Raw genomic sequence first — 27,156 nt, 5'->3', positions numbered from 1 at the left:
TGCCATCTTGAGGTAACACCTTGTATAAATGCTATTGATGGAGGAGAGGGCTGTTCCTGTGAAGAAGGCTGAGTCTACCTCTCTGGACCCTAGTGATCCTGTGGTGGAATTGCCATGCCTGACCACGATGCAACCATTTGGGATACTATCTACAATACATCTGAAGTTTGTTTTTAGTGTATTTGGAGACCTACAAAATCTCTCTTTAATGTGTAGGAAAGAACTGCATATGCTGGTTTAAATCAAAGGTAGACACAAAGTGCTGGAGTAACTCAGCGGGTCAGGCAGCATCTCAGGAGAGAAGGAATGGGTGATGTTTCTGGTCGAGACCCTTCAGACTGATGTCGGGAGGGGGCGGGACAAAGGTAGAATGTAGTCGGAGACAGTAAGACTAGTGGGAGAACTGGGAAGGGGGAGGGGATAGAGAGGGAAAGCAAGGGCTATCTGAAGTTAGAAGTCGATGTTCATACCGCTGGGGTGTAAACTACCCAAGCAAAATATGAGGTGCTGTTCCTCCTTTACATCTATTTGGTGGGCCCAGGACAGGTCATCTAAGATGTTAAAGCTTGGTAATTTGAAACCAACTCTTCCAGCGATTGAAAACTGACTCATGGTCTACTTGGCCTTGTTAACTTTGCAAAATAAATTGTTGTGGCACCACTCAACCAGGTGTTGTGTCTCTTGTACGCTAATTCCTCACCACCAGTGATTCGGCCAACCGCAGTGGTATTGTCGACGGATTTATAAATGGCATTGGAGATATTCCTAGTCACGGTAATGGCTGTCGGAGGTCGAGTAGGGGACTAAGCACGCAGTTTTTTGAGGTGCACCTGTGCTGGTCAGTGAGATGTTACTGATCCACACTGGGGTCTGCTGAAGTAAAGGATTCCCTTGCAAATGGAGGTAGAGGCTACGTCTTGGAGCTGGGTGAATCACTAGTTAATAAAGCATTGTACTGACACTGAGGAAATGTTTTTAATATTATTTGAATCTGGAAGGCACAGTGCTTGAATATTTAGATCCATTAAACAATATTCTACCTGCAAACTGGTCATCCTTGGTGTCATTAGAGAACCTCATGATGCCAACAACTGAATCAGTTCTCAAAAAGGCAGTTTGTCTTAACAGTTTTAGTCATCCACAATTTACATACTCATTAAGGGTTGCGTGAGTTTTATAAATTTGAGTTTGTGCCAAGTAATAGGTTTAAGAAATGACTGAAATTAATCTATTTAAAACTGAGAGGTGGGGGAGAAGGCATATAACCCTGGCTCCATGTTTTCAAATGAAGCAAATGATTGTTAATGAGAACACACACATTAATTGGACAGATTCAGACAAATTATAATGCAGAAAATTGGGGCTTTTGGGAAGAATGGATTATATAAACTAAAATATCAATGAGTATGTGACACTAAAAGTTAAATATATTGGTGTACAAATTAGTAAACTGTTTTAATGCAATGTGATTAAACAGTATTCTGACCATGTCTTGTCACTGTAATAACACTGAACAATTCTTGATGTATGAAATTGGGTTATTCCTGAAATGAAATTGGCACAATGCTCTTTTTAAGCTACGTGTGGAAAAGTAAATAGTGTTCCAAGAGAAACCAAAATATGGCACTGCAGTATTGCATTGTTGAATTTAAGCCAGTTGTGGTAAATCTTATAATTAACACTTTTCCTTTGGGAGTGAGCTGTCTGTACTCCTAAGAAAGGAGTATTGCCATAATGTGTGGACTACAATCCTCTGAATCTGTTCCTCCATTCATTGAGGTCATAACCTCTACGCTTTCTTGCCTTTAGTCCATGTAAATAAAACCGCTTAATTTTATGCAAATATTAATTGATCAATATTTTTTTTTAATTCTTAATTGTCTGTTTGTACCTTTTATCTTGCACCCATCTGCCTAATTTAGCATATCTGATTGTTATTTTTCTAATATTAATATTTTTAATTCTTTTCCATGTCACACTCCATGTGCCAACAGCCTATCTGGTGGGTTTGTTCTGCATTCGTTTTCATGGCCATACAGCATGACATTTGATTATTGGTATAGTGTTGCTTTTTTTTGAGGTCATCGTTCCCTGTCAATCTCCACTCATTTTACCTTGTAGTTTCTAAAATACCAATGTTTAAGATTCTAAACTGGGTTTCTTTCATGAGATGTTGATACTTTCAGTTTAAACATTATTTTTAGGAGTTTATTATTAGAAAACAATAACTGCACTTTGGAATGTCAATTATTTGCTTGTAAAGAAATTCATCATTTTATTCACCTGAAACTTAATTTCTTTCTTTCTTAGCGCAACTTTTCCAGAAAATCTAATTGCATCAATGGACATCTCAATTCTACAACACTTGAAAGTCCTTGATTTCAAATCCTATTAGTTCAGTAACAAGAGTTGTTCCAGGTGTTTTGAAAAATCATTTGATTTTTCTGGAAAATTTGTATTCATGTTTGAAGTGCATTGTCATGGGAAAAGATCTGATATTTGATTTCAATTATGAATGAAAGTGCCGTTACATGTTACAGCATGCGATTTTTGCCTATTTTTGGGTACCTTGTATATATAGGAGTTTTGTGTTTTTACTCGCATCCTTCTCCATTTTGTATTTCTCATTTCACCTATTTTATTTATAAATTAACCTTTTCTATTCTTTCAAAGGGCAATTCAAAGTTACCAATTCTAATGCTTTTTGTAAAGGTTTAACGCAAACATTTCCAATGAATCTTGACAAGGTTTTAAAAGAAAATAAAGATGGGTTTAATTCTGGGGGAGGGAATTGATTAGTTTAAGGTTAATATTGAAAATATATGCCACTTAAACTGAAAGTTGAGTAATTGCCTTAATTACTTAAATCAAACTGCTTAAATCTATTATGCAATTTGATATTTTTAAAAAAGAACTTCTGCTTTGTATCTAAATTGATTAAAAGTGAAATCTGTTTATACAATAAAATATTATGTTGAGATGTTTTGTTCTGTCTTGGTAAACTTGAGAATTTCATTTTAAATGAAGTCTAAACAGTACTTTGTTGCCAAGGAAATATTGTTGCTAAAATATCTAGCCATGAAGCTTTTTTAATGATAAATTACAAAAACCTAGTCTGCACATCGTGGCACAGAATGGAACTAATAGGTAACAAGTCTGTGCTCTAAATCAGGCAGCTTTTTACTTGAATCCAATTTTCTGTTCCTACTGATCATTTGTACTTGGATAGAGGGAAAAAAATTCTCATTGCCTATTTTTATCAACACTCCTTATCCTGAGCAACAGCACATCTTTGAAAACATAGAAAGGTGCAGGAGTAGTCCATTTGGCCCTTTGAGCCAGCACTGTCATTCAATATGATCATGGCTGATCATCCAAAATCAGTAACCCGTTCCTGCTTTCTCCCCGTATCCCTTGATTCCGTTAGCCCTAGGAGCTATACCTAACTCTCTCGAAAAACATCCAGTGAATTGGCCTCCACTGCCTTCTGTAGCAGAAAGTTCCACAGGTTTACAACTCCGGGTTAAAACGTTTTTCCTCCTCTCAGTCCTAAATCCCCGTTAGTCTTAAGCTGAATTGGTTCTGGACTCTCCCCAAAATCAGGAACATTTTCCCTGCATCTAGCCTGTTCAAACCCTTAAGTATTTTATGTTTCTATAAGATCCCCTCTCATCCTAAATTCCAGTGAATACAAGCCCAGTCGATAATTCTTTCTTCTGTCAGTCTTGCCATCCTGGGAATTAATTTGGTAAACCTATGCTGCACTCCCTCAATAGCAAGAATGTCCTTCCTCAAATTAGGAGACCAAAACTGCATACAAGGACACCCAGGTCTTGTTGCACCTCACCTTTTTCTAATCTGACACCATTCAGATAATAATCTGCTGCCTTGTTGCCACCAAAGTGGATAGCCTTATATTTATCCACATTCTTCTGCGTCTTCCCACTCACCCAACCTATCCAAGTCACCCTGCAGCCTCGTAGCATCTTCCTCACGGCTGACACTGCCACCCAGCTTTATGTCATCCGCAAACTTGGAGATGTTACATTTAATTCCTTTGTCTAAATTGCTAGCTCTTGAGTAACCACTCTTACAAAATGGAGAATAGCTGCTACCATTACTAATTTAAAGGTTTTATTTATTAAGTTTTTTTTTTTTCTGTATCCAAACTGACAGCCCAAAATGAACTCTCCCCCCCCACCCAATACCAGCAATGTTTCTGATCCCTCTTTCAAACAACCCCCAGCCCCCAACATTGGTAGTAACTTCCCAAAGTCACAACTTTCCTCAAAGTGATTTCCAACATCTATCCTGATCCTTCATCCAAGAAAATGTTTAACCTAACCTTATTTTTCCCCTAATAAATACATCCTCACCTATCCTCGCCTCCAAACAAGTGTCTCCGCTTCCTTTTTGACCAGTTCTTCACCTCTACTCCAGCATTACCTTCAATTTCGTTTCCAGCATTATTTTTAACTGATGTAGAAATTGTTGTCTTAAACATTGCTCTTTTGAATAGAGGGGACAATATTGTGCACAGATGTGGTCTCACCAATGCCCTCTATACCTAGCTATTGCTTCTCTGCTTTGGTATTCAATACATTTGGCATTAAGCAAAAACGTAATAGCTTTCCTATTTTCTGGATTCATTCATTTAATATCTGCATTCATCTTTGTGTCCTCTGTTTTTGGAGTTTTGTGATCTTGTCCTTTAGGGAACATGCTTTTTCCCAGCAAAATAGACAATTTCACACCTTCCCTCATTGCACTCACTTTTCCAGATCTTTGCCACTTGCATAAACTATCCCTGCGTAGCCTCCTTGAGTCCTCAAAAGTTTACTTTCCAATTTTGTTTTGTTGCAAATTTAGCAACTATACTTTCGGGTCCCTTTTCCAGGTCATTTATACAAATCTCTTAGTTTTGCAAAAACTTGGGTTTAAATCAAATAATTGGAGAGAGAATTAGGGCAAAGTTAGTGAAGTAGATAGTGATAATCAGTCTGTCAGGAAGAGTTGAGCATGCAAAAAGATGAATGGATCTCCAATCGGTCAGAATTGGGGCAAAATGCTAAAAAGACAATGAAACTTCTGCATCTGAAAACATGCATCTATCTTAAAAATATATAGATGAATTAATGCCAACATTAGAAATAAATGGCCAGTATGATATAACCATGATGGAAATATGGTTGCGAATGGTCCAAGGTGGGGAATTTACTCATTTGAGATACTTTCTCTTTCACTGAATTCTACCATCTCTTCTATCAATACCAGTTGGGATATTGACTGGGCCTGTTTTTTAAACTCCCTTTCTCTTTTTTCCTCTGGAAATGGAGGATGTTTCACAACTCCTATATTGTCTACATTCTCACCACCTCCATTCACTCATTGACTAAATCTTTTTTGCAACAATATCCTTTAGTCATCCCGGTTTTATCCTATCAGAGACATCAACACCACCCTCCCGGCAACTTAAGATTCTTTTCTATCCTTCCCAGTTCTGACGAATGGTCTCTAGCCTGAGACACGACTCTGTTTCTCTTCTATAGATGCGGCCTTATCTGTTGAATATTTCTATTTTTAATTTAGAAACATTGATCAGATTAATAAGATTAGAGCTCAAAGGTTTGTTAACTTTTAAGGAATATCTGAAGTCAGAAGCCCATGAAACATTCCTACAGTTTAAACCAGTTATAAACAAAACCGTCATGACACCAGAATCTCAAAGATAAAATAAAATACAGTTCTGACAAGACTGCAGTGGGTTTATTCACAAAATGCTGGAGTAACTCAGCAGGTCAGGCAGCATCTCGGGAGTGAAGGAATGGGTGACGTTTCGGGTCGAGACCCTTCTGGTTGCTCCACTGCAATGGGTTAACAGCTTTCAGCTTTGAACAGATTAATAACTGATACTGACCACAAGCAGCAGGGGTAGTCTGCATTACAGCAAAGACTGGGGGAATGCACACATACTTTTTCACCAGGGTAGGGCAATGAAAAACCAAAGGGCACAAGTTTAAAATGAGAGGGAAAAGAGTTAATTGGAACCCGAAGGGCAACTTTTTCATACACAGAGTAATGTATACATGGTACAAGCTGCCGGAGGAAATTGTTGAGGTAGGTACAGTCACAACAGATACATGGGTATGGTTCAAACATGGGCATTGGGTTTAGGATATATGGATATCTTGGTCAGCAAGGACGATTTGGGCTGAAGGGCCTGTTTTTGTGCTGTATGACTTTATTCAATCCAATTTCTATCTCTGGACTCCTGAATTATTTTCTTATGTTTCTTACAATCCCGTGCACTGAGACCAATGTGTCTCTCATTCCTATGTGTTTTGCTTAGATATTTCCTTTTTATTCTCCTCTGCCACTCAGTTACAAATTCTACCACAAATCTATCTTGTGTAACAACCATTCCTCATTTCCACATTCCTGACTGTGGAGATTAATGATACCTTTTGAAAACTATCCTCAGTAATACATTAATTGCAGACATAATGATATTTTGCCCTGGTTGTCTGTTGCATGATAAGTAATCTTCCAGCTCTTCTTGTGCCTAACCTTCTGACCCTTTTAGTCTGCAAGCCTCGAACATGTTCTAGCTTCAGCACATTCTTTACAGTTCGCACAATTTTTGACATAATTGACTACCGTCTTTACTAAAAAACATTTGTTGCGTGTTTGTACGTTCTCCCTGTAACTGCGTTGGTTTTCTCCAGGTGCTCCGGTTTCCTCCCACATCCCAAAGATGTGCAATTTTGTAAATTCATTGGCTTTTATAAATTGTCCCTTGTATGTGGGATAGAACTAATGCGAATGGGTGATTGCTGGTTGGTGCGGACTTGGTCGGCCACAGGGCCTGTTTTCACACGGTATCAAGAAAACAATAATAATTAGCACATAGATAAATCCAAAAACATTTCTACTTAATCTTCCACATTTAAAATATTTCAATTTGTTTAAACTGACTTTTACATATCTATGGAAGAATGTCCCTGCAATAGATTTTGAGTCCTGGGGGTGATGTTGTCTCATGGGGGGAAATTAAGCAGACTGGGCAAATGGTCTCTAGATTTTATTGAATCATGCAACTACTTTACAAGATGAAGCAGGCTAGGATGCTGCTTCTCTGTAGGGATGTTTAGAACTTAGGCTTAGTTTGAAAATAAGGAGTCAACCGTCACTTACCCGGGCTCCAGGTCCCCGCGGGCCTCCCCCAGCGACCGTGCTGACCCGCGCCGCTCCACCGCCCAGCAGCAGGTCACAGCCGTCGCTGTACCCGGCCCCCGGGACCAACAACAGGCTGCAGCTCCACCTGGCCCACACACACCGCGCTGGGCCCACAGCCCCCACCAGGCAGAGCCCCTCAGCACTGCTGGGTCCTACTGCCCACCCTCTACTACAGGTAACAGCAGCAGGGGTTCCACTGGGTCTCCCCCTTCCCCCTCCAGCCAGGCGACCCCCAGTACTCCCCACATCGGTCCTCATGCCCCCCTCTGCCCAGCTAACCAACCACCCCCCCACCATACATCCCCTCCACCTGCCCCCCTGCCTCCATCCGACCCCAACCCCCACCATTGCCGGGTGTTCACCATCCCCCCTGACCTCCCCCTTTCAGACACCGAACGGTCTGTCCTCAGCAGAGGCCTTACCTTTGTTCCCCTCCGCCCCCACATCAACGAGTTCCGCGTCCGCCATGACGTGGAGCTCTTCTTCCGCCGCCTCCGCCTCCGAGCCTTTTACCATGGTAAGGAGTCCCGACCCCGCACTGATGACCCCTTCTCCCGTCTCCAACGGACCCCCTCCACTTTTACCCCCCAGTATGGCCTACTACCCCCACTAGAACTTTTTATTTCAAACTGCCGGCGTGACATCGGCCGCCTCAAATTTTCCACCCCCCTGACTAACTCTAACCTCTCCCCTCCTGAACGTGCAGCCCTCAACTCACTCCGCAACAACCCGGACTTAATAATTAAACCCGCTGACAAGGGAGGGGCTGTGGTAGTCTGGCGTGCTGACCTCTACCGCACCGAGGCCAGACGACAACTATCAGACACCTCTTCCTACCTATCCCTGGACCATGACCCCACCGATGAACACCAGACCTTCATCAGCAGCACCATCACCGACCTCACCAACTCCGGCGAACTACCCCTCAGTGCCTCCAATCTCATAGTTCCCCAGCCCCGCACGGCCCGATTCTACCTCCTACCCAAAATCCACAAACACAATTGTCCCGGCAGACCCATTGTCTCTGCCTGCTCATGCCCCACCGAACTTATCTCTACCTACCTCGACTCCATCCTATCCCCCCTGGTCAAATCCCTCCCCACCTACGTCCAAGACACCTCACACGCTCTCCATCTCCTGGATAACTTCCGGTTCCCAGGCCCCCACTCCCTCATTTTCACCATGGATGTCCAGTCACTCTACACTTCCATCCCCCACAAGGATGGTCTCGAAGCCCTCCGTTTCTTCCTCGACCGTAGAACCAGCCAATCCCCATCGACCAACACTCTCCTCCGCCTAGCAGAGCTGGTTCTTACCCTCAATAACTTCTCCTTTGACTCCTCCCACTTCCTCCAAACCAGAGGCGTAGCTATGGGCACTCGCATGGGCCCTAGCTACGCCTGCCTCTTTGTCGGGTACGTCGAACAATCCCTGTTCCAGACGTACACTGGCCCCATCCCCGAACTCTACCTCCGCTACATCGACGACTGCATTGGTGCTACCTCTTGCACCCATGCAGAACTCACTGACTTTATACACTTCACCTCCAATTTCCATCCTGCCCTTAAATATACCTGGACTATCTCTGACATCTCCCTCCCGTTTCTGGACCTCACCATCTCCATCACAGGAGAAAAATTAGTGACGGACATTTATTACAAGCCCACCGACTCGCACAGCTATCTGGACTACACTTCTTCCCACCCGGTCCCCTGCAAAAAGTCTATCCCCTACTCCCAATTCCTCCGTCTACGCCGCATCTGTGCCCGGGATGAGGTGTTTCAGACTAGGGCTTCCGAGATGTCCTCGTTTTTCAGAAAACGGGGCTTCCCCTCCTCCATTATAGATGAGGCTCTCACTAGGGTCTCTTCTACATCCCGCAGCTCCGCTCTTGCTCCCCATCCCCCCACTCGCAACAAGGACAGGATCCCCCTCGTTCTCACCTTCCACCCCACCAGCCAGCGGATCCAACATATCATCCACCAACATTTCCGTCACCTACAACAGGACCCCACCACTGGCCATATCTTCCCATCCCCTCCCCTCTCTGCATTCCGCAGAGACCGTTCCCTCCGCAACTCCCTGGTCCACTCGTCCCTTCCTACCCAAACCACCCTAACCCCGGGCACTTTCCCTTGCAACCGCACGAGATGCAACACCTGTCCCTTTACCTCCCCCCTCAACTCCATCAAAGGACCCAAACATTCTTTCCAGGTGAGACAAAGGTTCACCTGCACCTCCTCCAACCTCATCTATTGCATCCGCTGCTCTAGATGTCAACTCATCTATATCGGCGAAACCAAGCGCAGGCTCGGCGATCGCTTCGCTGAACACCTGCGCTCGGTCCGCATTAACGCCACTGATCTCCCGGTGGCCCAGCACTTCAACTCCCCCTCCCATTCCCAGTCTGACCTCTCTGTCATGGGCCTCCTCCAGTGCCATAGTGAGGCCCGCCGGAAATTGGAGGAGCAGCACCTCATATTTCGCCTGGGCAGTTTGCGGCCCGGTGGTATGAACGTCGACTTCTCCAACTTCAGATAGCTCCTCTGTCCCTCCCTTCCCCTCCTCCTTCCCAGATCTCCCTCTATCTTCCTGTCTCCACCTATATCCTTCCTTTGTCCCACCCCCGACATCAGTCTGAAGAAGGGTCTCGACCCGAAACGTCACCCATTCCTTCTCTCCCGAGATGCTGCCTGACCTGCTGAGTTACTCCAGCATTTTGTGAATAAGTCAACCACCCAGGACTGAAATCAGAAGGAATTACTTCACCCAAAGTATAATGAATCTTCACCCCCTCTCCACGAAAGAGGGCTGTGGATGCTGTCACCTGGTATATTCGAGACAGAGATGGAGTGCTGCTTGGATAGAAAAGGAATTACTGCAGGAAAGTGAGATTAAGGTAAAAGATCCGCCATAATTTAATGGAATGCTTCTGCTTCTGACTTTCTTGTGGCTGACGACTATAAAGACAAAGGAGCAGGAGTAATACAAAGCCAAAAGAGGTAGCAAATGTTGGAATCTAGAATAAAAAACAGAGTGCAGGATGAACTCAGTGAGTAAACTAACTTCAACTATTCTTCATATGTCCACCCCTTCTCTCAAGGGTCAATGCAGGAACCTATCTACACTGCCTCCTGTGCAAATATATTCCACAAATGATTACCGAAACGATACACAGTAGTCTAGATGTGATCTCAACACCGTCCTATAAAGATATAACTAGTTCGGCACAAACATTGTGCCAATTCTTGTACTGCACTATTCTGTTCTAAACTTCCCTATATTAAAATTCCATGCCCACTGTAAAGTTCAACATTATATTAATCTTCCTAATTAGTCACTGGCTAGGTTATTGTGTTTCATGTATCAGGAACCCCCCCCCCCCAATTCCTTTGTACCTCATAATTTTGTACAAATGATGTACAAACTATGATTTATATTTTAATTTATCCTTCCAAAGTGGAAAAGCTCACATTAAAATGAAAATTGGAGTGCAGTTTAGTTTACATATTGGCTGCAACTCATGAATTTTTACTTCATTGGTAAACAATAAAGTTCATGTTTGTCAACGTTGTTTTGAAGATTGCACAATTCCTTGTTTTCAACCCAAAAACGTAGCTTCAAACGTCGCAATTGAACAGTGAGGAGGGAGTTTGCTGCAGAACAGCTGTGAGACGATTAAAAAGGAATTATAAAGCTCTCGCAAAATGAATGTCAAAGTTTTTGTTATTATTCTTGTTTTCTTTGTGCTGTACGTGTCATCGACAGAAGGTAAGCAACGACTCAGAGTAACTTTAGCTATTATTTTAAATTCCTGTCTGATCAGGTAGTAATAGGCTCCAAGCCAAAATCCTTTTTGTTTTTCAGCATGGTGATCGAAGATTTAATTAACACATAGAACTATGATCTTGTTGCCATAGTCTTATGCCACAGAGGGGTATCGATGGCCAATATATGACCCACAGTTTTCTCCGAGATCTTCGGTTTCCTCCCATACTTCAAAGCCGTACAGGTTTGTAGGTTAATTGGCTTGGTACAAGAAATGTAAAATTGTCCCTAGTGTGTGCAGGGTAGTGTTAATGTGCGGGGATCGCTGGTCGGTGCAGACTCAGTGGCCGAAGGGCCTGTTTCCATGCTGTACCTCTAAACTAAACTAAATATACAAAGTACATGAAGTGTCACCATGTAACTGGCGCCCACAAAGTTACAGCGTACTTATAGAGGCTCGATGGTCTCATTGTTCACGGCGGCCCCCACCGGGTCCCTATTTGTTCTCAGTGTCCTGGCGCCTAAGTCCCTCCTTGTTCTTGGCAACCCCCACCCCCGGGTTCCTCTCAGCAGCCTCTCGCCCCCAGTTCACCAACGAGCCCTCCCTCTCTTCTCTGGTCCTTCAGTCTTCGTGCCCCAGGGGCCACCTTCCGCAGTCTCGACCTTGAAGGCACGGGAGGTTAGACACCCTGGTCCTCCTCCTACTGGCCCCTTGTCCAGCATCTGCCAGTCATCAACTCTCTCCTCCCAGTTCCTGGTCTTTGGGGCGAGCAGGAGATGAGCATCAGACCCATTCCAGGGGATGGCAGACCTAACATAAAATGCTGCACATCTTTGACTGCTAAATCACGAGTGTGGTTTCAACTCAATGTCGAAACACTTTGAATAATGGTGAAAACTGCCGATGAGGATTTACGAGCAAATACTTAACCAAGTTAAAAGTTAAAATCCCAGCATTAGTTAAAAGGTCCTCTCCCTATGATGAATAGGGTTGGAAAGTCCAGGATTTAAGATATAAATTAATTCCTTGCAGATGATCCTGATATTGTCCTCCTGCAATGAAATCCCTTCGGGTGTTCCGGGTATCCCTGAATACCATGAACCCTCGATGTTAGTGCCATGCAATATCGGCCTGTTCCTCTCCTGAACTATGAAAAAAATGGTTGGTTCAGTAGTCTGATAACCGCTCTTGTCTCTGGATATCAGCACTTTCAGCTCCTTATCTTCGACCAGAATGTAGAAGAGACAAAGGAGAATGGCCTGGGTTTGAAGGCATCCTTAACATTGTTAAAGGCATCCTTGACATTAAAGGCATCCTTGACATTATTTTCAACCTTTCTGATGCAGCACACAGTGAAGATGGACTGGATGGAAGGAAGTGACGAGCCTGTGATGCACTGGGATATGTTCACCTCTTTCTGCAGGTTCAGTCAGTCAAGGCCAGAGCAGTTGCCATTCCAGGCTGAGATGCTGCCTGTCTGAATCCTCATGGAAATGCCAAATCTTCTCTGACCCCTGAGAAAGTCAACATGTGGATGTACTTTCCTGATCACCATATCAGTGCAGGACCAGATTAGGATGCTGGTGATATAGATGCCTGGGAACTTGAAGCTGTTGACCATGTTTACAGCAACTCTGTTGATGAGGAGATGGTTATGTTCACCATATCCCCCCTCTCCGCCTCTGCTTCCTGCAGTCAACAAACAACCCTTTCATCTTGCTGACATTAAGGTGTAGATTGTTGTTATGACATGGCAAAACGTTTCTGATACCTTTCCTGTACACCGTCTCATGGCTGTTGCTGATCTGACTGGCAACTGTAGCATTATCACCAAACTTAAAGATAAAATTGGCATTCTACACAGCCACATAATCACGGGATACAGGGAGTAGAGCAGGCAAATGAGCACACAGCCCCAAGGGTCAAGGTGGAGGAATTGTTATGAAGCTCACTCCGTAGAGGTGGTGTTGCAAAAAGCAGGTTTAATGCAGTATGGTTCAGATGCAATGAATATATTAACTCAGGGGTGTCAAACTACCGGTCCGCGGGCCGCATTCGGCACTTGAAGGGGTCCAATCCAGCGCTCGGGATGATTTGGGGGGTGGGGGGGAAAGTATATTCACGACCATTTATTATGTATCTGTAAGGGCAGCCCCTTTCTCTCGCCGCTCTCCCTCACCGCGCTCTCTCTCCCTCTCACCGCTCTCTCTTCCACTGCTGTTGGTCCCACCTGCTGCACTGGCAGCTTGTTGTATGTACTTAGAAAACAATAGAAAACAACAACATAAGCACCTACCACCCTGCATTGAAGATCACTAGGGCCCCCCACTTACTTCTTCAGACACAGTATTAACACACAGAGTACTCAGGTAAGTAACACCTGCAGCAAGGCTGAGACTGTCTGCTGCTGTGGTTCAAAATGCTTTCCAAGAAAAGCAAAGTTGACATCGAAGGTCGGATATTCAACGATAATTGGAAAGATCTTTTTTTCTTCTGTGAGGTCAACGACAAACCTGAGTGTCTGATATGCCCGCAACAGGTGGCTGTGGCAAAAGTACAATATCAATCGACATTATGAGACGTCACACGGAGACAAATATGACAAGTACGCAGGACAACTCAGAACGCAAAAGGTAAACGAGCTTGAAGCAGCTGTGAAAACAACAGGAATCAGTGTCCACCAAAAGTCGAGAGACTCATGATGGAGCTGTCAAGGTGTCAATATATTATTGCCAACAAAATAGCAATACAAAATAGTTACTCTAAGCCACACTCAGAGGTGGAATTCATCAAAGCATGTATGCTGTTGGCGGCTGAGCTGGTGTGCCCTGAGAAGAGACAGGCTTTTGGTAATATCAGCTTGTCAAGAAATACTGTGGCAGAGAGAATCGGGGACCTTGCAGGAGATTTGAACAGTCAACTAAAAGACAAAGTGAAGTCACTTATTGCCTTCTCTATTGCAATTGATAAGAGCACCGACGTGACTGATGTGGCTTAATTGGGAATATTTATTCGTGGTATTGATGCATCTTTGACTGTCACCGAGGAGTTTGTGGAGATGATGCCCATGACAAACACCACAACGGCGAACAATGTTTTTTCCTGCCTCGTCGAGGCCTTGGACAGACTGGGGGTTGACTGGAGTCATGCTGTCAGCGTGGCAACAGATGGTGCACCGTCCATGGTCGGGGAAAAGGCAGGTGTTGCGAAACTCAGAGAGAAAGTTCAGAGCAGGAATTCTGGAATTTTCATTGTATTATACACCAAGAGGCGTTATGTAGCAGGAGCCTGAAAATGGACAATGTTATGGATGTAGTAATCAAAACAGTTAATTTTATTAGAGCCAAGGGACTCAACCATCGGCAATTTGACACTCTTTTGTCCGAAAGTAATATTGGACACGGCCTACCCTGCCACACTGACGTCCGCTGGTTGAGCAGAGGGGCTGTGCTCAAAAATTTTTTTCAATTACGTGTGGAAATTGGACTATTCATGAATGAGAAAGGGAAGCCAGTGGCAAGAGTTGGATGACCCAGACTGGCTTCATGATCTTGCATTTTTGGTAGATATGACACTTAAATGTGCTTAATGTGAACAATCTTCTTCATAAGAAACAAAATTCGCAAAGTGAAACACTTTGTGGTTATAGCAGAGACTGAGACACATGAGAGCAGGTGGAAAAAACGTATGCAACGAAAGCTGTGGGAGCACGTGTACGTGCACAACTGATCCGGCCCGCATGAAGTCGCATTTTGCCCATTCCAACCCGTGACTTAAAATGAGTTTGACAGCCCTGCATTAACTGAACCTGATATATGTCAATCAAGCAGCACCAAATTAACAAGCATTTTTCACTCTGAAGAATGAATCTAGTCAAAATAAACTGGACGTTTCACAATCTAAGGATGAAACAACCCACTGAAAACTCTGACTTGACTTTGGCTGCTTTTTTATAATACTTTTCATAATCAAATTTCATATATCTTTCGTAAATGTTAGTTTTTTGATATTTAAGATGTGACGGAATCTACATGTGAATTGGTTGCAGTGAAACTAGGTAATATGCTCCCCAACTATTGGAAAATGCTAATGATTGGACATCTGGCACACCAGGGGATGCTTGTTACACTCCCTTCCACTCACCATGTCCCCCGTTGCTATCCCCCCCCCCTTTTGGGAGAAAGGCATCCATTATTTCCGATTGTCCACTATAACAGAGTGAGGGGGGTCAATATTAATTAGTTTAACCCAAGGCCGGTGGGAAGAAATGTGGTGTTGGAGGTTGGGGGGGGTTAAACCAGCAGGGATTCACAGGCTGGGGAGTCGCAGAGGCTCTGGCCCCACATGCACCGCCCCCACATGCAGTGCACCAGGGACGGGTCAGGCATTCACGCCGCCTTCATGCTGCTCGCTCTCTCCACTCCCACAACCAGAAGTTCCTCACGTGGCACCAGCTCACTGGGTAACTGGGGGATGTGGGGGACAGTGCAATGGGATCCTCGCACCATTACCAGGCAACCAAGGCACACGTTGCCAGGGCGACGCATGTGCAGTGGCAAGCGCTGCATCTACATCCAACACTCTGGAACCTCACTTTGTGGCAGCCACTGCAAACCCGTGATTATTAAGGGGTTGGACATGTTAGAGGCAGGAAACATGTTCCCAATGTTGGGGGAGTCCAGAACCAGGGGCCACAGTTTAAGAATAAGGGGTAGGCCATTTAGAACAGAGATGAGGAAAAACTTTTTTAGTCAGAGAGTTGTGAATCTGTGGAATTCTCTGCCTCAGAGGGCAGTGAAGGCCAATTCTCTGAATACATTCAAGAGAGAGCTAGATGGAGCTCTTAAGGATAGCGGAGTCAGGGGATATGGGGAGAAGGCAGGAACGGGGTACTGATTGAGAATGATCAGCCATGATCACATTGAATGGCGGTGCTGGCTCGAAGGGCCGAATGGCCTACTCCTGCACCTATTGTCTATTGTCTATTGTGTCGAATGCAGTGATCTTCAAGAGTGTTTTGCTGCTCGCTACCTCCCTGCTGCCACCTTTCCGCTGCCCAATGCTGCTCTGCACGACGCCCGCCAACTGCCACCACGACCAGGCGCCTCGGTCCGCTATAACTGAAATCCATTATGTAGAGGTCCATAAATGCAAGAGTTTACTGTGTGTTCTTTGTACAGATAGATGTCCCGTAGAGAGAGTGGGTCCTCGCTGCCGTTGCATCAACCATACCACGCAATTCATCCATCCAAGGCAAATGAACGATCTTGATCTTATACCAAATGGCCCTCATTGCTCACGTGTGGAAATAATGTAAGTCTCAATGATAAACTAGAGTGGGATTTATAAATTCTTAGTTTTACCAATGTCTGTGGATACTCCATTGAATAAATCAACGGTATTCACGGCAGCTGGGAGAGGAGCGGAGAATGGCAGATGAGTTGAACCAGTACTTTGGATCTGTCTTCACTAAGGAAGATACAAGCAATCTCCCAGATGTTCTAGTGGCCAGAGATCCTAGGGTGACGGAGGAACTGAAGGAAATCCACATTAGGCAGGAAATGGTGTTGGGTAGACTGATGGGACTGAAGGCTGATAAATCCCCAGGGCCTGATGGTCTGCATCCCAGAGTACTTAAGGAGGTGGCGCTAGAAATTGTGGATCCGGTGGATGTGGTGTACCTTGACTTTCAGAAAGCCTTTGACAAGGTTCCACATAGGAGATTAGTGGGCAAAATTAGAACACATGGTATTGGAGGTAGGGCACTGACATGGATAGAAAATTGGTTGACAGAGAGAATGCAAAGAGTGGGGATAAATGGGTCCCTTTCAGAATGGCAGGCAGTAACTAGTGGGGTACCGCAAGGCTCGGTGCTGGGACCGCAGCTATTTACAATATACATTAATGACTTGGATGAAGGGATTAAAAGTACCATTAGCAAATTTGCAGATGATACAAAGCTGGGTGGCAGTGTGAACTGTGAGGAAGATGCTATGAGGTTGCAGGGTGACTTGGACAGGTTGTGTGGGTGGGCGGATGCATGGCAGATGCAGTTTAATGTGGATAAGTGTGAGGTTATCCACTTTGGTGGTAAGAATAGGAAGGCAGAGTATTATCTGAATGGTGTCAAGTTAGGAAAAGGGGACGTACAACGGGATCTGGGTGTCCTAGTGCATCAGTCACTGAAAGGAAGCATGCAGGTACAGCAGGCAGTGAAGAAAGCTAATGGAATGTTGGCCTTCATAACAAGAGGAGTTGAGTAATGTAGCAAAGAGGTCCTTCTGCAGTTGTACAGGGCCCTAGTGAGACTGCACCTGGAGTACTGTGTGCAGTTTTGGTCTCCAAATTTGAGGAAGGATATTCTTGCTATTGAGGACGTGCAGCGTAGGTTTACTAGGTTAATTCCCGGAATGGCGGGACTGTCATATGTTGAAAGACTGGAGCGACTAGGCTTGTATACACTGGAATTTAGAAGGATGGGAGGAGATCTTATCGAAACGTATAAGATTATTAAGAGGTTGGACACGTTAGAGGCAGGAAACATGTTCCCAATGTTGGGGGAGTCCAGAACCAGGGGCCACAGTTTAAGAATAAGGGGTAGGCCATTTAGAACTGAGATGAGGAAAAACTTTTTCAGTCAAAGTTGTGAATCTGTGGAATTCTCTGCCTCAGAAGGCAGTGGAGGCCAATTCTCTGAATGCATTCAAGAGAGAGCTAGATAGAGCTCTTAAGGATAGCGGAGTCAGGGGGTATGGGGAGAAGGCAGGAACGGGGTACTGATTGAGAATGATCAGCCATGATCACATTGAATGGCGATGCTGGCTCGAAGGGCCGAATGGCCTCCTTCTGCACCTATTGTCTATTGTCTATTGATTCAAGAAAAGGAAACAGTCAAGAAATACAAGGAAGTAGGGGGTAGGAATCTTAATAATTTGAAGCTGTGCTTGAAGTCTTTTAATGTCGGTGGGGTTACTAAGTTCGCAAGGGTGAACTGAGCAACAATTCACTGAGTTGAGACCAGGAATGTAAGTATTTACTGGACTGAACTGAGACGGGAACTGGGCATAGGAAATATCTGGTACTGAAATGGTGGCTTACTGGGCTGCTATCTTTGTTGTACAATATGAAGATCAAACAACTCCCTTCTCCACTACTGCACAAGCAAAGTACAGCATCCTCTGAAAACCTGAAATTAAAACAAACTGCTGCAAATAAACAGGACAGGCAGCATCTGTGAAAAGCTTGATCTAAAATATGTATTTTTCTCAATCTAAAATTCGCTTGATCTGAAATATGTGTTTCTCTCCACTAATGCAGCCAATATGCTGAATGTTTCTAGCATTTTCTGGTTTTACTTTCTTCTCCACCTGCTAATTCCATGGCTGCAATCAAAAGTAAACTGTTTTGTGTCAGCATATAAAATGTGATGCTTAATTAGTTAATAGTTACAAAGAAAAGCTAAAGAGATAAGTCTGTGCCAGTGGGCAACTAGATAGCTGAGAGATTGAATTAATTTTATCATTTTTTTTCAGAGTCACGCTCAAGACTGGAAGGAAAGTTTGTCTAAACCCTGAAGCCCCATGGGTAAAGCTATTGATTCGAAGGATTTTAAAAAAAGACATAGCTCAGTAAGTTTCCATTTCTGTGTTTATTTAAGAGAGAAGAGAGTGGGGTAGCAGGTTGGCTCAGCGCCAGAGACCTGGGTTTGATCCTGACTACGGGTGCTATCTCCACAGAGTTTGTACGTTTTCATTGTGTCCATGTGGGCTTCATCTGGGTGCTCTGGTTTCCTCCCACACTCCAAAGACATGTAGGTTTGTATGTAAATTGGCTTCTGTAAATTGCCACGAGTGTGTAGAATGTGAAAGAGGGATGACATAGAATTAGTGTGGGGGTGACCAATGGTTGTCATGGACTCGGTGGACTGAAGGGCCTGTTTCTGTGTTGTATATGTAACCTAAACTAGACTAAACTAAGCTAGTTCATTTGGGTATATAGGACAACATAAAGTGACATTGTACAGAAATGCAGAAAAAACATACATGCAATTGCAGCTGGAAAAATGGAGTGAGATTACTCAGTTCACAGAATGTCACTCCACAGTTACCTCGCACTCTGTACTTTGTGGAGATCGACAATATCTTGCAGTCCTTTGCAGAAAAGCAGCACAGTGGCACAGCTGGTAGAGCTGCTGTCTCACTGAACTAGACATCCGGGTTCGATCCTGACCTCCCTCGGGTGCCGCCTGGGTGGAGTTTGCACATTAGCCCTGTGACCGTGTGGGTTTCCTTTGGTTGATGTGGTTCCCTCCACATCCCAATGACATGCCCATTTGTACATTAATTGGCCTCTGTAATTTACCCTTAAAGTGTAGAGAGTGGATGAGAAACTGGGATAATATAGAACTAGTGTGAACAGATGGTGTAGATTTGATGGGCAAAAGGCCTTGTTTCCATGTTGTCTCCCTAAAAATAAACCTGAACAACATTAACTCACATTCTCTTAGCCTGCTTACAAGAAACAGTGAAATTCACAATTCCTTGTCTGTCTTCAGAGTTTTGAATTATCAGTCAGTCTAGCTCTAGAAGACAAGAGGTGGTCGAACCTACAGCTGATGCACATCCACTCATTGCTACCAGGCTCATACACCCACAATTTACCTTGAACACGCTCCTTTCTAATAACAGAGAGCACAGCTTTTAGGAGAAAGGGACAAAGTTTAAAGGAGATGAACGGGGCACTTTTTTTTACACAGAGGATGGTGGCTATTTGGAATGTGTCACCAGCGATGGTGGTGGAGGTAAATACAAGAGTGGTATTTAAGAAGCTTTGAGATAGGCACATATACATGAAAGGAATGAAGAGATATGCAGGCAGAGGAGATTAGCATCATGTTCGGCACAGACATTGTCAGCCTGTCCCTGTGCTGAACTGTTCTATGCTCTATGATATAGAATATATAACATTAAATGAGGCCATTTGACCCAATAATTATGATGGCTCTCAGAGCAACCTCATCATCCCATTTCTCCTTATTTCCTACTAACCCATGCTCTCTCTCACTTGTCCATAAAACATTCACATGGTTCTGTTGCCATCCACTTACACTGCGGGCAATTCACAATGGCCTCTTAACCTACCAGCTCACCCTGAATAGGTGGGTAGAACCCACACTGTTTCAGGGAATATGTGCAAACTCCACACAGACAGCACCAGGAGTGAGGGTCAAGGCCAAGCTGCTGAAGCTGTGAAGCAGCACTACCTATTGCTGCACAATTGCACCCCTTGGCCTAGTGTCAACAGAAACACACTGGACAATATAGCTTAAAGAATAAGTTATGATAACATGAAACAGTATCTGAAGCCTTCCTCAATGTTTTAGTTTCTTACAGATCTTCAAGGACTTCACTTCTTGAAGAAATGTGCTGATTATGTACTTGTATGGAATTCTTCTGTGTATGCTTTTGGGGCAATTATTAATCTAAAACATAAAGTAGAAGGTATGCTAACCATTATCTACTGGAAGATAGGAAACGTCCCTGCTTCTTTGCTCTCCTGAAATACTTCTGTGCTGATGGATTAATGTATAAATGATAATTTTTTTAACATTCATTTGTTTCCAAAACATAGAGGTGACTCAGGATAAGTACGACATCAGAGACGGGCACAATTTGGAAAATCCTTGCCAACCTCCACCCCCAGCATGAGTACTGAAAGTACACAGACTCTGCCTATAGCACATCCTTGCTTCAATCCTCATCAGCCAAAGGAAGAATGGATTGATTAATTTTCAGTTGAAGTATACTAAACAATATAATCACATGTGTACCTGAGTAGTGTCTTCATTTATATCTCGTTAAACTGTACTCAGCATTGTGTAAATTTGATTATGAACAAGCATTTAGAGATAATAATGTTATTCCTAAAATCAGTTAACTGAAATCAAAGATTCATAGCAATCTCTGGTTCACAAGGAGTCAGTTGTCTGAAAAACAGCATTCCAGTCCAGTTGTACTTTCCAGCTTTCGGTCCATGCTCGTTAAGGTAGTATCACTTTAACAATCTGGGGGGAATTGATGATAATACAAAGAGGGAATAAAGCTTGATTCCATTAGTGTAAAAGTGGTGGTCAGCATGGACTCAGTGGACCAAAGGGCCTGATTCCATGCTGTAACGCTCAATAACTCTATAACTCAATAATGGTTCAATGGTTCTTTATTGTCATGGATGCACAGCACAGTGTGATTCTTTTGCACAACCCACAAATACACAGTCACCATATTTTGGTGCCATTTAGAAAGAAAAAGTCCAAATTCCAAACTCCAGATCGGTCCACATGGTGGAAGTACTGGAGCGCCCCCGATCCAGGGAAGTTCAGGTAAGCCCCAGTCTGCTGCAGACCCACAACCCAACATCCCTCTCCTCACCCGACTGCCTCTGTGTACCGGGGGTGCCTCATGAAGCCGACCTTGAAGGCGCTGGAGGCAACACCCTGGTCCCTCACTGGTTCGCTCCTCACGTCCATCGCTCCCAGCAGCTCCCTCCTTGGCTCTCTGGTCCTCAGGGCTTCCAATCTTCCCCCTGTAGGCAGCGGCTCACCGGGCCCTTCTTCAAAGCGGTGAACCAGGCCTGGCACCACTTGTGGCTGCCGACATCCCGCCGGGTCTTTGTTCTTGGTTTTTTGGGGGGGTTTTTAATCAAAAATTGTATTCAATTATTTAAAAATAATATTTACAATGCAATAAAACAAAACCGAACCCACCACCAGCATTCAATACAAACAAATATACCAAATGAAACTATTATACAACTATATTACAATCCCTATCCAGGATGCATCCAATCCCCCGCGGTGCCCAACGGCCCCGGAAATCCCCCAGGGTACCCGTGGACAGCGCATAGTCCGTCTTTGTTCTTGGTAGTGGTTAAAGTTACTGGACATGGAGTTCAGCGGTCTGGACCAACAATGAAATAGTTTCAAATCTAACCGCAGCGAATGTGGAATTTAAATTCAGTTAATGAACCATAATTGAGGAACAATGACCACACAAATATCAGTTTGATATAAAACACATTGGTTCTGGTTCACTGATGGTTCACTTCAGAGAAGAAATCCTAACTGGCCTGGTCTAGATGTAACTCTTGATCTCTGCAATTGATTCTTAACTGCCCTCATATTTGGCCAAGCCAGCCACCGTATACTTAATAACCATGTTGAACAGGAAAAAAGGGAGAAGACAGATTGTTCACCTGCCATAAGCCTAGGCAACTAATTTGCCATGGTAACGTTCCCAGTCAACCTTGCAAATTACTCCTTACGAACATATGGGAACTGGTGTCTAAAATGGGAGTGATGTCCCACAGATTAGACAGCCTGATGGAGACGCATGCTCAGAATCGTACGGTACAGACCATGCCACGACTCCTCTATCACAGTGTGATCTGCCCTGTAGTTTGGGTTGTTCTGGAGGATATTGAATCTTTATAGTGGATTTGCATGGGTTGTGGGTTTTCAAAAGCGTTGTTATGGAATTTCCTGAAATGCTTAGTTTCTTAGCTTAGTTTAGTTTGTAATTATCACACATTCCGAGGTAAAGTGAAAAGCTTTTGCATGATATAACATTGAGGGCCGATAAAGTATGATTAAAGATTTATTCACAAAATGCTGGAGTAACTCAGCAGGTCAGGCAGCATCTCGGGAGAGAAGGAATAGGTGACGTTTCGGGTCGAGACCCTTCTTAAGTCTGAAGAAGGGTCTCGACCCGAAACGTCACCTATTCCTTCTCTCCCGAGTTGCTGCCTGACCCGCTGAGTTACTCCAGCATTTTGTGAATAAATCGATTTGTACCAGCATCTGCAGTTATATTCTTATATATGATTAAAGATAGTTGCTGCCAGTGTGGATAAGCCTGCAGCAGAGTTACCTCTGTTCACTAAGTGTAAGAAAATAACTGCAGATGCTGGTACAAATCGAAGGTATTCATTTCACAAAATGCTGGACTAACTCAGCAGGTCAGAAGAGATAGACAATAGACAATAGGTACAGGAGGAGGCAATTCGGCCCTTCGAGCCAGCACCGCCATTCAACGTGATCATGGCTGATCATTCTCAATCAGTACCCCGTTCCTGCCTTCTCCCCATACCCCCTGACTCCACTATCAATAATGCTGCCTGATCTGCTGAGTTACTCCAGCTTTTTGTGAAATAAATACTTTCTGTTCACTAAGTAGTTTCTTACACCTTCTGTTCACTAAGTAGTGCTTTTGTTCATCATTTGGTTTTAAATGGATATTTCTTGTCAATGATCAATTAAAACCCCGGGAACTGAAACTGAAACAGAGCCCGTTTCTGTTCTTTGAAATAGTTGATAAATGGTTTTTGAACCTCAAGTGGTGTAACAAGGGATCCAACAGCTGCAAGAATTCAAGATTTATCTGCAAATCTACATATTCAGCGCTGTGACTTTGGAATGATAACTTTGCCTGACAGAAAATTGCTGTTTTTTCAAAACAAAAAAACAGAGTGAAAGATGCTTGGGGCCCAGGTTGTGATCAAATCTTAGATGCAAAGAGAAATGCATTCTGCAGGGATGCTGAATGCCAGGAATGGAGTTTCAGTTGGGGAAGGTGATGCTTTTAGTTTAGGAATAGGAAATATGAATCAATGTATAATATGTCAGGAAACATTGTTTTTTTTGTGATTTAAATAAGGAAGAAGGATAGTTGGTAAAGGTGCAACGGAAATGATATTTTCTCAATCACAACTGGGAAATTATTCCACCAAATTCAAAGTTTCATAAAATGTTTTGAGTGGGATTAAATTAGATGAATGTAATTCACAAAGAATATTAGTATGATTTTAAAGTTTAAATGAAGACAGTATGGAAAATATTGATGACTAAACTTATACACCAAGAGTAGATAAGTGTGCTTTTGGATGATGCCACTTCATTATGGGGCTACTGGCTGGAACTCATCTGAGTTGAATGACCAATTTAATCAAATGATATCAATAAAGGAAAGAGCACAAGAAAGGCATTTTATTGCTGACCTGGGAGAATCAAAGGATAAGGTAACTTTTTCATTACTCAGGAATACTGAGTTGCTCCCAATAGATTGGATCACTTGTGGAGATGTTAACTAATGATATGAATGGAGGCAGTCACTTGAAACATTGGACTCGAGTAAAACATATAACATATAACATATAACAACTACAGCATGGAAACAGGCCTGTCCGGCCCTACCAGTCCACGCCGACCATTCTCCCTGACCTAGTCTCATCTACCTGCACTCAGACCATAACCCTCCAATCCCCTCCTATCCATATACCTATCCAATTTACTCTTAAATAATAAAATCGAGCCAGCCTCCACCACTTCCACCGGAAGTCCATTCCATACAGCCACAACCCTCTGAGTAAAGAAGTTCCCCCTCATGTTACCCCTAAACCTTTGTCCCTCAATTCTGAAGCTATGTCCCCTTGTTGGAATCTTCCCCACTCTCAAAGGGAAAAGCCTACCCACGTCAACTCTGTCCGTCCCTCTCAAAATTTTAAAAACCTCTATCAAGTCCCCCCTCAACCTTCTACGCTCCAAAGAATAAAGACCCAACCTGTTCAACCTCTCTCTGTAGCCTAAGTGCTGAAACCCAGGCAACATTCTAGTAAATCTCCTCTGTACCCTCTCCATTTTGTCGACATCCTTCCTATAATTTGGCGACCAGAACTGCACACCATACTCCAGATTCGGCCTCACCAATGCCCTGTACAATTTCAACATTACATCCCAACTTCTATACTCGATGCTCTGATTTATAAAGGCAAGCATACCAAACGCCTTCTTCACCACCCTATCCACATGAGATTCCACCTTCAGGGAACAATGCACAGTTATTCCCAGATCCCTCTGTTCCACTGCATTCCTCAATTCCCTACCATTTACCCTGTACGTCCTATTTTGATTTGTCCTACCAAAATGCAGCACCTCACACTTATCAGCATTAAACTCCATCTGCCATCTTTCAGCCCACCCTTCCAAAAGGCCCAAGTCTCTCTGTGGACTTTGAAAATCTACCTCACTATCAACTACTCCACCTATCTTAGTATCATCTGCATATTTACTAATCCAATTTGCCACACCATCATCCAGATCATTAATGTAAATGACAAACAACAGTGGACCCAACACAGATCCTTGGGGCACTCCACTAGACACTGGCCTCCAACCTGACATACAATTGTCAACCGTTACCCTCTGGTATCTCCCATTCAGCCATTGTTGAATCCATCTTGCAACCTCACTATTAATACCCAACGATTTAACCTTCTTAATCAACCTTCCATGTGGAACCTTGTCAAATGCCTTACTGAAGTCCATATAGACAACATCCACAGCCTTGCCCTTATCAATTTCCCTGGTAACCTTTCAAAAAATTCAAGAAGATTAGTCAAACATGACCTTCCAGGCACAAATCCATGTTGACTGTTTCTAGTCAGGCCTTGATTATCCAAATAATTATATATATTGTCCCTAAGTATCTTTTCCATTAATTTTCCCACCACAGACGTCAAACTAATAGGTCTATAATTGCTAGGTTTACTTTTAGAACCTTTTTTAAACAACGGCACAACATGCGCAATGCGCCAATCTTCCGGCACCATCCCTGTTTCTAATGACGTTTGAAATATTTCCGTCATAGCCCCTGCTATTTCTGCACTAACTTCCCTCAATGTCCTAGGGAATATCCTATCAGGACCTGGAGACTTATCCACTTTTATATTCTTCAAAAGTGTCCGTACCTCCTCTTCTTTAATCCTCCTAATTTCCATCACTACTCTACTTGTTTCGCTTACCTCACATAATTCAATATCCTTCTCCTCGGTAAATACCGAAGAAAAGAAATTGTTTAAATATCTCCCCCATTTCTTCCGGCTCAGCACATAGCTGTCCACTCTGACTCTCTAATGGACCAATTTTATCCCTCACTATCCTTTTGCTATTGACATATCTGTAGAACCCCTTGGGGTTTACTTTTACATTACTTGCCAAAGCAGCCTCATATCTTTTTTTCGCTTTTCTAATTTCCTTCTTAAGATTCCTTTTACATTCTTTATATTCCTCAAGAACCTCATTTACTCCCTGCCGCTTATATTTATTGTATATCTCCCTCTTTTTCCGAACCAAGTGTCCAATTTCCCTGGAAAACCACGGCTCTTTCAAATTATTATTCTTTCCTTTCCATCGAACAGGGACATAAAGACTCTGTACTCTCAAAATTTCACCTTTAAATATCCTCCATTTCTCTATTATATCCTTTTCATAAAACAACAATTTCCATTTCACTCCTTTTAAATCCTTTCTCATCTCCTCAAAATTAGCCTTTCCCTAATCCAAAATCTCAACCCTTGGTCCAGATTTGACCTTCTCCATAATGATATTGAAACTAATGGCATTATGATCACTAGACCCAAAGTGCTCCTCAACACATACCTCCGTCACCTGACCCATCTCATTTCCTAACAGGAGGTCCAACACTGCCCCTTCTCTGGTAGGCACCTCTACGTATTGCTGCAAAAAACTATCCTGCACACATTTTACAAACTCCAAACCATCCAGCCCTTTAACAGAATGTGATTCCCAGTCTATATACGGAAAATTGAAATCACCCACAATCACCACTCTGTGCTTACTACTAATATCTGCTATCTCCTTACATATTTGCTCTTCCAATTCTCGTTCCCTATTTGGCGGTCTATAATACACCCCTATAAGTGTTGCTAAACCTTTCTCATTTCTGAGTTCCACCCAAACAGCCTCCTTAATCGAGCCTTCTAGTCTGTCCTGCCAAAGCACTGCTGTGATATCCTCCCTGACAAGCAATGCAACACCCCCACCTCTTGCCCCTCCGATTCTATCACATCTGAAACAATGAAATCCTAGAATATTTAATTGCCAATCGCAACCCTCCTGCAACCATGTTTCACTGATCGCCACAACATCATACTTCCAGATGTCAATCCAGGCTCTAAGCTCATCCACCTTTCTTACAATGCTCCTAGCATTAAAATATACACATTTAAGGGACCCATCATTTCTTATTCTCAGTTTATTTCTTTTCCCTTCTTTCTCTCCTACATATTGGGTCTGAGTG

At 43.4% G+C, this 27,156-nt stretch overlaps 3 protein-coding genes across 5 annotated transcripts in view; 2 read left to right on the top strand and 1 right to left on the bottom strand.

Annotated features, from left to right (window-relative positions):
- The window catches only part of LOC144596897 (protein regulator of cytokinesis 1-like), a 30,449-nt gene extending 27,540 nt beyond the window's left edge, over window positions 1–2,909 (top strand). For both annotated transcript variants that reach the window (XM_078405777.1, XM_078405771.1), the window contains one exon: window positions 2,311–2,909. In XM_078405777.1, coding sequence (XP_078261903.1) covers window positions 2,311–2,379 — 69 coding nt within the window. In that variant the 3' untranslated portion in view covers window positions 2,380–2,909. The remainder of the gene's footprint in view (window positions 1–2,310) is intronic.
- Window positions 1–7,320, bottom strand: part of idua (alpha-L-iduronidase) — a 156,280-nt gene extending 148,960 nt beyond the window's left edge. Inside the window, exon 1 of one of the 2 annotated variants that reach the window (XM_078405757.1) lies at window positions 7,195–7,320. The gene's annotated coding sequence lies outside the window, so the exon portion shown is untranslated. The remainder of the gene's footprint in view (window positions 1–7,194) is intronic. The other variant, XM_078405744.1, reaches the window with a different exon arrangement.
- Window positions 7,321–10,854: 3,534 nt separating this feature from the next.
- On the top strand, window positions 10,855–20,831 carry LOC144596953 (alveolar macrophage chemotactic factor-like). The gene is made up of 4 exons (XM_078405854.1): window positions 10,855–11,007; window positions 16,186–16,318; window positions 18,538–18,633; window positions 20,636–20,831. The coding sequence occupies exons 1-4, from the start codon at window positions 10,944–10,946 to the stop codon at window positions 20,649–20,651; spliced, it is 309 nt and encodes a 102-aa protein (XP_078261980.1). The 5' UTR covers window positions 10,855–10,943; the 3' UTR covers window positions 20,652–20,831.
- Window positions 20,832–27,156: the final 6,325 nt, after the last annotated feature.

This window comes from Rhinoraja longicauda, chromosome 1, assembly GCF_053455715.1.
Source record: "Rhinoraja longicauda isolate Sanriku21f chromosome 1, sRhiLon1.1, whole genome shotgun sequence".
Taxonomy (NCBI): Eukaryota; Metazoa; Chordata; class Chondrichthyes; order Rajiformes; family Arhynchobatidae; genus Rhinoraja; species Rhinoraja longicauda.
This window is presented reverse-complemented; position numbering and strand designations above follow the sequence as displayed.

Coding starts and splice junctions, on each gene's coding strand:
- LOC144596953 (XM_078405854.1), top strand. CDS start 10,944: ATGAATGTCAAAGTTTTTGTTATTATTCTTGTTTTCTTTGTGCTGTAC. Junction 11,008..16,185: donor GTACGTGTCATCGACAGAAG/GTAAGCAACGAC, acceptor TTCTTTGTACAG/ATAGATGTCCCGTAGAGAGA. Junction 16,319..18,537: donor TGCTCACGTGTGGAAATAAT/GTAAGTCTCAAT, acceptor ATTTTTTTTCAG/AGTCACGCTCAAGACTGGAA.